Here is a 12,277-nt window from a genome sequence, read left to right as displayed (position 1 = left end):
TTACTAAATGACAGTTTTTGCGTCGATGCGTTGATCTCAGGTTTTGATAGCAGACGCCGTTTCTTATGCGCATTAGTTTTGCGCAGGCGCCACACTGACTTTGGAAAAAACCTTGATTTGACAACACAGCTGTTAAACAGCTTTTTATTAGTTCATTCGAATACAACAACAAGTCGCGTAAGGCGAAAATACAATATTTAGTCAAGTAGCTGTCATTTTTCAGCAAGACCGTATACTCGTAGCATCGTCAGTCCACCGCTCATGGCAAAGGCAGTGAAATTGACAAGAAGAGCGGGGTAGTAGTTGCGCTAAGAAGGATAGCACGCTTTTCTGTACCTCTCTTTGTTTTAACTTTCTGAGCGTGTTTTTAATCCAAACATATCATATCTATATGTTTTTGGAATCAGGAACCGACAAGGAATAAGATGAAAGTGTTTTTAAATTGATTTGGACAATTTAATTTTGATAATAATTTTTATATATTTAATTTTCAGAGCTTGTTTTTAATCCGAATATAACATATTTATATGTTTTTGGAATCAGCGAATGATGGAGAATAAGATAAACGTAAATTTGGATCGTTTTATAAATGTTTATTTTTTTTTACAATTTTCCGATTTTTAATGACCAAAGTCATTAATTAATTTTTAAGCCACCAAGCTGAAATGCAATACCGAAGTCCGGGCTTCGTCGAAGATTACTTGACCAAAATTTGAACCAATTTGGTTGAAAAATGAGGGCGTGACAGTGCCGCCTCAACTTTCACGAAAAGCCGGATATGACGTCATCAAAGACATTTATCAAAAAAATGAAAAAAACGTTCGGGGATATCAATCCCAGGAACTCTCATGTAAAATTTCATAAAGATCGGTCCAGTAGTTTGGTCTGAATCGCTCTACACACACACACAGACAGACAGACAGACAGACAGACACACACACACACACACACACACACACACACATACACCACGACCCTCGTCTCGATTCCCCCCTCTACGTTAAAATATTTAGTCAAAACTTGACTAAATATAAAAAGAAGTTTGAGTTTTTTAAATTTTGAACAAGACTACTTTTGAAGAAGACCAAAACACAACATAAACGGAAAACTAGAAACAACTGAAGAACTAGGATGCAACAAGGGGAGGAGAAGAGAACAGCTAATCGCGAGCAGACGGCAGCGAAGTTTTCAGTTTGGGTGAATGGCATTTATACTTGTCTCGTCATGAAGCGAATTTTTCAACCTCAGTTATAAACGACTACATGAATGTTAGTGCCATGGGTTGTACATCAATACTTCAGAGGGGAAGTGGGGTATTTAGTGTGGAGTTACGAGATAAGAAAAACCAAATGCGAAAGTTTGTGTCAGTCGGCAACTGACACAGGCACACAAAAACGGCTGTTCCGTTTTACTCCACTGTTTGTACTACATCTTTCGACTTTGGGCATTTGTGGTGTTTAGGGACAGAAAATAATTGATTTAGTCCTGTTTCATCGGGAAGTTAGCAGAAAAGGGTATGCTATCGACATTTGTAAAGCTGAAAAACATTCCCGAGAAGAATTTCAACTTGTCAGTGTATGCTGTTGTCGATTAAAACATCGTGTGGTACAGATGGGTAAACCGGAACCATGCGTCTTTGTTATTGCCAATATGCTTTTGGATATTGGCAAAAATGGCCGACTTCCGTAGCATTATGCTTTGATGATCGGAAGAGACCATCCAATCACAGCCCCCGAATTCCCCCACGTGTCCATCAGAATAGCTATATAAGAGGATCAAATATGCCTTGGTTTGCATACTGTTGAGGGGGGCGATGCTTTACCACGTGCACCGGGAATGGGCTTTTTGGACGTAACGTGCATGGGAATGGGGAAATTCTCGTAGCGTGCACCGTGCACAGAGGTCCGGCGTGCACCGTGCATGGAGCTTTTTCGTAGCGTGCACCGTGCACAGAGGTCCGGCGTGCACCGTGCATGGAGCTTTTTCGTAGCGTGCACCGTGCACAGAGGTCCGGCGTGCACCGTGCATGGAGCTTTTTCGTAGCGTGCACCGTGCACAGAGGTCCGGCGTGCACCGTGCATGGAGCTTTTTCGTAGCGTGCACCGTGCACAGAGGTCCGGCGTGCACCGTGCATGGAGCTTTTTCGTAGCGTGCACCGTGCACAGAGGTCCGGCGTGCACCGTGCATGGAGCTTTTTCGTAGCGTGCACCGTGCACAGAGGTCCGGCGTGCACCGTGCATGGAGCTTTTTCGTAGCGTGCACCGTGCACAGAGGTCCGGCGTGCACCGTGCATGGAGCTTTTTCGTAGCGTGCACCGTGCACAGAGGTCCGGCGTGCACCGTGCATGGAGCTTTTTCGTAGCGTGCACCGTGCACAGAGGTCCGGCGTGCACCGTGCATGGAGCTTTTTCGTAGCGTGCACCGTGCACAGAGGTCCGGCGTGCACCGTGCATGGAGCTTTTTCGTAGCGTGCACCGTGCACAGAGGTCCGGCGTGCACCGTGCATGGAGCTTTTTCGTAACGTGCACCGTGGATCACCGTGCATGGCACTTTTGGCCTCGAGCTCAACGTGCACGTGCACAGACCCCCCCCCCCCCCCCCCACCCGCCATGGTGACCCTCAATGTTTTTTGTGTGTAATGTTTTTATTTGGGGGGGGGGGGGGTGGTGGATGGTTATTGATTGTTTTGTCAGCAGATATATTGCTATCCGAGACCGATGCAAGTGTGTTTCTAGACTTGTTTTCCATCAGCTGTTGTTTTATGAAGACATATCTTCTTCTTCTTCTTCTTCTTCTTCTTCTTCTTCTTCTTCTTCTTCTTCTTCTTCTTCTTCTTCGGCGTTCCAGAATTTTCTGCTTACGTGTGAGCTCGTTTGCCCATTTGGGTTCCCCAAACTATACTCTGAGAGCATAGTCAGCTTCACTCCGCTTTCGTTGAGTAAGCATGCTGGGTATTTTCGTGTTTCCATAACCCACCGAACTCCGACATGGATTACAGGATCTTTTCCGTGCGCACTTGGTCTTGTGCTTGCGTGTACACACGAAGGGAGTTAAGTCACTAGCAGGTCTGCACATAAGTTGACCTGGGAGATCGGAAAAATCTCCACTCTTAAGAAGACATATCAAATATGAATTGGTTTGCATAGTGTTTTTTGGGGGTATTTTTTTATGGAGGGGGGGGGGGGGGCGGCGGGTGGTTGATTGCTTATTGATTTGTTTCGTCTCTTCAGCAAATATTGCTGTCCAAGACCGGTGCAAGTTTGTTTTCTCAGCTCACACGGCAAGCTCTACCCTTAAAACTTGTTTTCATTTAGGTCTACCACTGGCAAGAGAATGTTCTAAAAGTTCATAACTTTCACATCTGGTACTTCACATCTTGTTAACATCTTGGTCTCCTTTAAGAAGTAAAAAATCTTGTCCGGGGGTACATCCAGAAATAAACGGAATAAAAGTGAAAAATATAAGTATGGCAGGACGGAGAAACAATTATGAGGATATCACTGTCACTCCAAAAAGAAGAAGAGAAGGAAGAGAACAAAATTTTTCCAGGCCAGGTGATGTTATTTGAAAATATTTGTTACATGAATTGTCTCTACTGTTCGTGAGTTCAAATTCCGGCCGCGGCCACCTGGTGGGTTAAGGGTTGAGATTGTTCCGATCTCCCAGGTCAACTTCTGTGCAGACCTGCTAGTGGCTTATCCCCCTTCGTGTGTACACGTGAGCACAAGACCAAGTGCGCTCGGAAAAGATCCTGTAATCTGTTTCAGAGTTTTGTGGATTACAGAAACACGAAAATACCCAGCATGCTTCCCCCGAAAGCTGCGTATGGCTGCCTGAATGGCGGGGGTAAAAACGGTCATACACGTAAAAACCCATTCGTGCAAAAAGCATGAGTGAACGTGGGAATTTCAGCCCATGAACGAAGGTAAAGAAGAGAGTCTCTGTTCGTGTAACAGCGGTCATCCCTCGACAGGGGTTAGAGGATTAAAGGCGCAGTGAATTCTGTCTCAGCTCACCCTCTCAGCTCGGGCCAGGCAAATACAGAGAAAAACAACCTTTAATTTGTTGAGTTTATCTAAATTTTAAACGGTTCAAATTTTGTTAAATGAAGAAACGAGGACAGTCTGGTCTTTCTTTTGTTCCAGTTTTTTTTTTATCCTCGTAGGTCACCGTATAAACCACGTACAAAAAGTTTCAAGTCTAACATGAAAACAAGAGAAATAAAGTCCAAAGACACGGGATGAAAACAGCCCTCCACTCGGACACGTACCGACAATCACTATCCTGACAATCACTATCCTGACAATCACTATCCTGACAATCACTATCCTGACAATCACTATCCTGACAATCACTATCCTGACAATCACTATCCTGACAATCAATATCCTGACAATCACTATCCTGACAATCACTATCCCGACAATCAATATCCTGACAATCACTATCCTGACAATCACTATCCTGACAATCACTATCCTGACAATCACTATCCTGACAATCACTATCCTGACAATCACTATCCTGACAATCAATATCCTGGCTGCTTCTTGTGCAGAATTAAAAAGTGTGTGGACTGAATTTCGCAAATAGCTACGGATATCCGTTAAACAAATTAATTAATCAGACTGACGGGCGCAGTGGCGTGCTGTTAAGACGTCGGCCTCCTAATCGGGAGGTCGTGAGTTCGAATCCCGGTCGCTGCCGCCTGGTGAGTTAAGAGTGGAGATTATTCCGATCTCCCAGGTCAAGGTCAACTTATGTGCAGACCTGCTAGTGACTTAACCCCCTTCGTGTGTACACGCAAGCTCAAGACCAAGTGCGCACGGAAAAGATCCTGTAATCCATGTCGGAGTTCGGTGGGTTATGGAAACACGAAAATACCCAGCATGCCTACTCAGCGAAAGCGGAGTGAGCTGACTATGTATGCTCTCAGAGTATAGTGTGGGGAACCCAAATGGGCAAACGAGCTAACACGTACGTAACCAGACAATTCTGGAACGCTGAAGAAGAAAAAGAATGAATCAAAGCATCCCTACTGTGCACAGAGTACACCTAGGCTCTTGATGTTTGTATTTCAACAAGTAAAGGGATGGCCGTATCTCATTTGAAATGCAGCGCAGGCCAGTCGAATGGTAACACGTGAAGGAATGTGCTTTTAAATAAAACTTGAAATTTGAATCATCCGCTCAGGGGATACACTACCCCCTGTAGAAGTCGGGTGGAGACGATCGTGTCAAGTCCCCATCTCATGCCGGTGTAGCAACGAAGTGTGTCTCAGTTTTCATAAAATAGCACATGAAGAGCAGTGTCTTGATGATAGGGGTACAGAGGAGGGGGGGGGGGGGGGGGGGGCAAAGACACAAAAGACACTTTCTTCGTTCCTTCGGTTTCTATTGCGTCTTACATACGAGGGTGGATCAAAAAGTTTCAAGTCTAAAATAAAAACAAGAGAAGTAAAGACAATAATAGAACGAATTACGTATGTGTAAGCTATGCAGTCCTTTTAGAATACGCACGTCATTTCTTAACATTGTAGTCTTCGCCTTAGGGAGTTCATAAATAGAATGAGAGGCGTGCCTCTCATAACCTGATAAAGCAGCTTCTTGAGTTCTTCCTGGTGTGCGCTAAAGGTGGTGCTGCCAAGACTCCTGGCGACGCTTAGCATATCACCAGATTATTGTCAATGCTAGACAGTCAATCCTCGCGATACAGAGTCTTTGTTTCGTTCTCCTCATAGTTCTCTGTTCACGAGGACAGTCTAGTCTTTGTTTCGTTCTCCTCATAGTTCTCTGTTCACGAGGACAGTCTAGTCTTTGTTTTGTTCTCCCCATAGTTCTCTGTTCACGAGGACAGTCTAGTCTTTGTTTAGTTCTCCTCGCAGTTCTCTTTTCACGAGGACAGTCTAGTCTTTGTTTCGTTCTCCTCATAGTTCTCTGTTCACGAGGACAGTCTAGTCTTTGTTTCGTTCTCCTCATAGTTCTCTGTTCACGAGGACAGTCTAGTCTTTGTTTCGTTCTCCTCATAGTTCTCTGTTCACGAGGACAGTCTAGTCTTTGTTTAGTTCTCCTCGCAGTTCTCTTTTCACGAGGACAGTCTAGTCTTTGTTTCGTTCTCCTCATAGTTCTCTGTTCACGAGGACAGTCTAGTCTTTGTTTCGTTCTCCTCATAGTTCTCTGTTCACGAGGACAGTCTAGTCTTTGTTTCGTTCTCCTCATAGTTCTCTGTTCACGAGGACAGTCTAGTCTTTGTTTAGTTCTCCTCGCAGTTCTCTTTTCACGAGGACAGTCTAGTCTTTGTTTCGTTCTCCTCATAGTTCTCTGTTCACGAGGACAGTCTAGTCTTTGTTTCGTTCTCCTCATAGTTCTCTGTTCACGAGGACAGTCTAGTCTTTGTTTCGTTCTCCTCATAGTTCTCTGTTCACGAGGACAGTCTAGTCTTTGTTTCGTTCTCCCCATAGTTCTCTGTTCACGAGGACAGTCTAGTCTTTGTTTCGTTCTCCTCATAGTTCTCTGTTCACGAGGACAGTCTAGTCTTTGTTTTGTTCTCCCCATAGTTCTCTGTTCACGAGGACAGTCTAGTCTTTGTTTTGTTCTCCTCATAGTTCTCTGTTCACGAGGACAGTCTAGTCTTTGTTTTGTTCTCCTCATAGTTCTCTGTTCACGAGGACAGTCTAGTCTTTGTTTCGTTCTCCTCATAGTTCTCTGTTCACGAGGACAGTCTAGTCTTTGTTTCGTTCTCCTCATAGTTCTCTGTTCACGAGGACAGTCTAGTCTTTGTTTCGTTCTCCCCATAGTTCTCTGTTCACGAGGACAGTCTAGTCTTTGTTTCGTTCTCCTCACAGTTCTCTGTTCATGATGCAGAGTCTTTGTTTAGTTCTCCTCATAGTTCTCTGTTCACGAGGACAGTCTAGTCTTTGTTTTGTTCCAGATGTGTGTGTTTTTTCTCTTGGGTCACCGTCTTTTCTTTGCTTTGTTTGTTGGTTTTCCTCTATTGAGACAAAATGTAATCTCCGTTTTCTTTTGGGATTTCTTCTGTTGAAACTCAGTTTATTTTTCGCTTTGTTGTGGGTTTTCCTCTCACGAGACACGTTCTTTAGCTTTTGTCATGCAGTCTTTGCTTTGCTTTAAATTTGCTGTTCGCCAGGTATTCTTCACACGAAGTAGAGTGTGTGCTTTGCGTGTGTTGCTATGTTTGGCTTGGTTATTTTTACTTGGCTTCCAAAACTTTGAGTCGCAATATTATGTAGCTGTGTTGTCTATTTTTGGCTAATACAAGTTGGGATTTCTGCTATGTCCTTGACTCGGTTTTCCTATCTGGGTTTTCACAAACTTAATATAAGTATCTCCAATGCGTTTGGATGTTTGTTTGGTTGTTTGTTTGTTGTGTTTGTTTGTTTGTTTTTGTTGTTCTGTCTTTGTTTGTTTGTTTGTGCTAATGCGCTGGGATGTTTGTTTGTTTGTTTTTTGAACGGGTATATGCTTTACTTTTGGTTTGGTTTTCTTCACTCTTGGCTTCTCAAATGCGTTTGGATGTGGGTGTGGCTTGAACCGGTATCTGCTTTACTTTTAGTGTGTTTGTTTTTTCACCTCACTTGTACAGGTCTGACAGCATTCTGTTTGACAGTGTTAAGTCCGGTCTGTATGGCCGTTGACTGTCAGTTTGACATGGGAATCTTGGTGTGAGAGTGAGAAAGTGTTAAGTCCGGTCTGTATGGCCGTTGACCGTCAGTTTGATATTGGAATCTTGGTGTGAGAGTGAGAAAGTGTCAAGTCCGGTCTGTATGGCCGTTGACTGTCAGTTTGATATTGGAATCTTGGTGTGAGAGTGAGAAAGTGTTAAGTCCGGTATGTATGGCCGTTGACTATCAGTTTGATATTGGAATCTTGGTGTGAGAGTGAGAAAGTGTTCAGTACGGTCTGTATGGCCGTTGACTGTCAGTCTGATATTGGAATCTTGGTTTGAGAGTGAGAAAGTATGCAGGTGCTGTTGCTGATCCGTACAAAAATTGACGTGTCCCATGCTTCATTTGGCTGAGATAACATTATAAGATGTTTGATGGGTTGTTGACAGACCAGCTTTTTTGTCGTCCGAGGGGGAGCATATCATCTTTTGTTTCATATTTATTGACCAAGGCCGAAGGCCGCGGTCAATAAATATGAAACAAAAGTCGATATGCCCCCCGAGGACCGACAAAAAAAGCTGGTCTGACAACAAACCACCAAACATCGTTTTTGTCATCATTTTGGTAGTGAGAAAATAAGATAACAATCAACGCAGGGAGCCATGCTTTGAAACACGGGTTCCGTGCTGATAACCACACGAGTTCCGTGCATAACCACTTGCAAACAAAGCTGGCGTGTGAAAGCAACTTTCTGTATTTTTGAGTTCATAAAATGTTGGGATGAATATGTCAGGTTTGAGGATGCACAGTTCTGTTTGTTCATCTCGGTATTCCACTCCCTCGGCTTTCAGTTGTGAGTATTAAGCTTAGTAATCGAATGTGGAAGCTACGTTGGGTCAAAGGTCACAGAAGATTTGCGTCGTGCAGCGAAGGAAAGAATCGCGATCTTGTTTCCGACTCAGTACCTCTTTGTTTTTCATTAGACCTGTCAATCTGCTTGCTCGGCTTTGTGAGATGTTTGCATATCTTGTTGCTATTTTCTTTGCTTTTATCATTATTTCTTATTTGTGCTTCGTTTATCGATACAACGTCTTGTGCACGGGTCAAAATGTGTGTGTCAGGGGTCAATTGGTTTGACTTGAACTTGACGTTCGTGTTTCTCACACAAAGATACACGCACTCCATGACTTTGTAAGAAGACATAACATATCGGTAGGTTTCATTTGTTTGTGACGAATTTATTGAAGTAGTTTTGGTTTTTTTGTTTACTTTTGCCAGTTTGCCAGTTGGTTTTTGGAACTTTGCAAAGCAGTGTCTTGTCGTCTGTTTAGGTCTGGGGAAACGCCAATGAAAAGAGCCGAAGAATCCTCGAGCGTTTCTATTGGGTTTGCTTTTGATTATCCATGTAATAGGGCTTCCTGCAACTATGGTAACCGGGGATTTATTCCCCGGGGAACATGAGATTTATTTCCCAGGTGCTTGTGAATGAAAACTCGTGAAAATGATGACAATATATTGTAGGTTAATTATAACGTTTAATTGTTGACCAAAACAACACGTTACATTTACATTTCATTATTTTTTTAAACTAATTTATGTTTACATTTTTTAACGTTAGCAGTCTATCTGATTTTGGATTTGAGATAAACATAATCAGCTTCATGTTTATGATTTGAGATAAACATAATCAGCTTCATGTTTATGATTTGAGATAAACATAATCAGCTTCATGTTTATGATTTGAGATAAACATAATCAGCTTCATGTTTATGATTTGAGATAAACATAATCAGCTTCATGTTTATGATTTGAGATAAACATAATCAGCTTCATGTTTATGATTGCAGGTGTTCTGTTTCTGGCGTTGCTGTGTGGAGCAGCGGTCGTTTTTCTCTGCCTCATGCTGCAATCAAACATAGCCTACAACCATTTGAGACACCTAGGGACCGGGCCACGTATGCGAGGAGAGAAGGTCTTGAGTCCACAAAAACCGCTTCCTGGAGCAGCTAGCACAACTGTTCACGTCCAGAGCCCAGGAGTTGTCGTGGAACTCGACCGCCGCAATGGAAGCAAGCCTAAGCACTTTACAGGCCGGGACAAGACAACCCTATTCTCCAACTCATCCAAGTCATCATTTGTGTCGGATCCCTCAAAGCCAGTCATATGTCATACCTTCAGCCCTGGCAGACTGGGCAATCACTTGTTTGAGTACGCGTCCATACTGGGCTTAGCTCACAAACTGAACAAAACTTTCTTCTTCGAAAACGACGAGGACATACAGAAAGTTTTGAAATATCCACCAGTGCAGAACGACCGTACTGAACTGAAGGCGAGGTGTCACAAAGCAAAACGCCTAGAGGAGCGATATCTGTGTCGCTACGATGGAAATCTCCTGACACAGGATCTTGCAGGAGACTACAGCATTGGTACGTACCTTCAATCCTGGGTGTATTTTGACGAAATACGACAAGAGATGAAAAAGGCTGTTACATTCGCAGACGGCATTGTGCAAAACGCCACCAAGGTCATTGACGGTCTGAGGAAGAAGTACCCTAATACGATCTTTGTCGGAGTTCATAATCGTAGAGGTGACATGACTAACAAAGGATTCGCGAGTCAAGGCTATGTCACGGCGACTCCAGACTTTTTCAAAAGAGCCTTGACCTATTTCAGATCGATATTTTCTCGAGTCAAGTTCATCGTGCTCGGAGACGACGAGCAATGGAACAAGGATAACCTTCACCCTGTCAACGATGACGTCATTGTTCTTAAGCCGAGTAGTTCTTCCGCTGTGGACATACAGATTCTGTCTTTGACTGACCACATGATTAGAACTGTGGGTACCTTCGGGTGGTGGGCAGCCTTCAAGATTCCCGGCACACCTACGGTTGTTTATCTAAAGGACTTCGTAAGAAAGAAATCTAGCCTGAGCAAGTGGTACTCAGAAAACGCTGAAGACTATATGCTGCCTGGATGGATAGGATTATAGCTTCTTCTTCTTCTTCTTCTTCTTCTTCAGCGTTCCTGGTTACGTGTGAGCTCGTTTGCCCATTTGGGTTCCCCAAACTATACTCTGAGAGCATATAGTCAGCTTCACTCCGCTTTTGTTGAGTAGGCATGCTGGGTATTTTCGTGTTTCCATAACCCACCGAACTCTGACATGGATTACAGGATCTTTTCCGTGCGCACTTGGTTTTGTGCTTGCGTGTTCACACGAAGGGGGTTAAGCCACTAGCAGGTCTGCACATAAGTTGACCTGGGCGATCGGAAAAATCTCTTCTCTTAACCAACCAGGCGACAGCGACCGGGATTCAAACTCACGACCTCCCGATTAGGAGGAGGATTATAGCATTATGTGTACAAAAGTCGGATTTCATGGCTGCTATTAGTGTGTGTGTGTGTGTGTGTGTGTGTGTGTGTGTGTGTGTGTGTGTGTGTGTGTGTGTGTGTGTGTGTGTGTTTCTCAGAATAATCCAGAAAGTATTGACATGAAAAGTAACTTCTTTCTATTATCATCCATCATATCACTGATCATATCATCCATCATATCACTGATCATATCAGCTAACACAGACAAGCTTTTACGTGGGATGGGAGTATGCTTCTATTTGAACATACTTATACCAAAAATAGCGAACAGCACGTCACATGAATGCGCTTTTTTATTTTATTTGTAATTTTTTCATTCTTTTGAGCTTGTATTTTATCCAAACATAACATAAATATATCCCTTTGGAATCAGGAAAATATAAAGAATAAGTTAAAATCGTTTTTAGATCGATTCATACAATTTTAATTTTAATTAGAATTTTTGAGATTTTTAATGACCAAACTCATCAATTAATTATTAATCTTCCAAACTAAAAATGCAATCCCATCGGCCGGGCTTTGTCGAAGATTGCTTGACTAAGATTTCAATCACTTTGATCAAAAATGAGGGCGTTACAATGCCGCCTCAACTTTCACTAAAAGCCGGTTAGGACGTCTTCAAAGACATTTTTTGAAAAAAAACCGAGTAGGTCCGCAGGTACTCTTATGTAAAGTTTTTTGAAGATCAGCTTAGTAGTTTTCTCTGAATCGCTTAATACACGCGTGCACACACACACACACACACACACACACACACAAACACACACACACACACACACACACACACCCACACACACACACACACACACACACACACACACACACACACACACAACACCACCCTCGTCTCGATTCCCAATCTATGTTAAAACATTTAGTCAAAACTTGACTAAATGTAAAAACACGCAGTGTGTAGGAACTTATTACTATTATTAGAAATGTGCTCATCACTAAGTATTTATGAGCAGGACACAAACTTCCTGTTCGAGTGTATTAGTATGGTAGTGCTTCGAGCAGGTTATGTCTGTCGTACCCTTGGGAGCGAGTCTACAATCTGGCGACGAGGATCTAAGAAGTAACTTAGATTTAAACAAGTTTTTCGTCATTTTCTTGGCCGGTCGATCGAGTGAAATCGTGACGTCATTGAAAACTGTGTGTATACTGTGACGTATTCAGAAAGATGGCAGCGAACATTTTCTGTGTTGACAAATTCGATCCAACTGGTGACCCATCTAGCGTGTCTTCGAGATGGACGAGATGGAAGAAAAGTTTCGAGTTGTACATT

The 12,277-nt window shown here is 43.1% G+C and overlaps 1 protein-coding gene across 1 annotated transcript in view; it reads left to right on the top strand.

Moving 5' to 3' along the window:
* LOC138946910 (galactoside alpha-(1,2)-fucosyltransferase 2-like) overlaps nucleotides 1-11,969 on the top strand; it is a 21,031-nt gene extending 9,062 nt beyond the window's left edge. The window contains exon 2 of the mRNA XM_070318310.1: nucleotides 9,471-11,969. Within this exon, the coding sequence (XP_070174411.1) occupies nucleotides 9,471-10,612 (1,142 nt within the window). The 3' untranslated portion in view covers nucleotides 10,613-11,969. The remainder of the gene's footprint in view (nucleotides 1-9,470) is intronic.
* The last annotated feature ends 308 nt before the right edge of the window (nucleotides 11,970-12,277 follow it).

Source organism: Littorina saxatilis, linkage group LG14 (assembly GCF_037325665.1).
Source record: "Littorina saxatilis isolate snail1 linkage group LG14, US_GU_Lsax_2.0, whole genome shotgun sequence".
Taxonomy (NCBI): Eukaryota; Metazoa; Mollusca; class Gastropoda; order Littorinimorpha; family Littorinidae; genus Littorina; species Littorina saxatilis.
The sequence above is the reverse complement of the archived record's forward strand: the minus strand, read 5'-3'. Positions and strand labels throughout refer to the sequence as shown.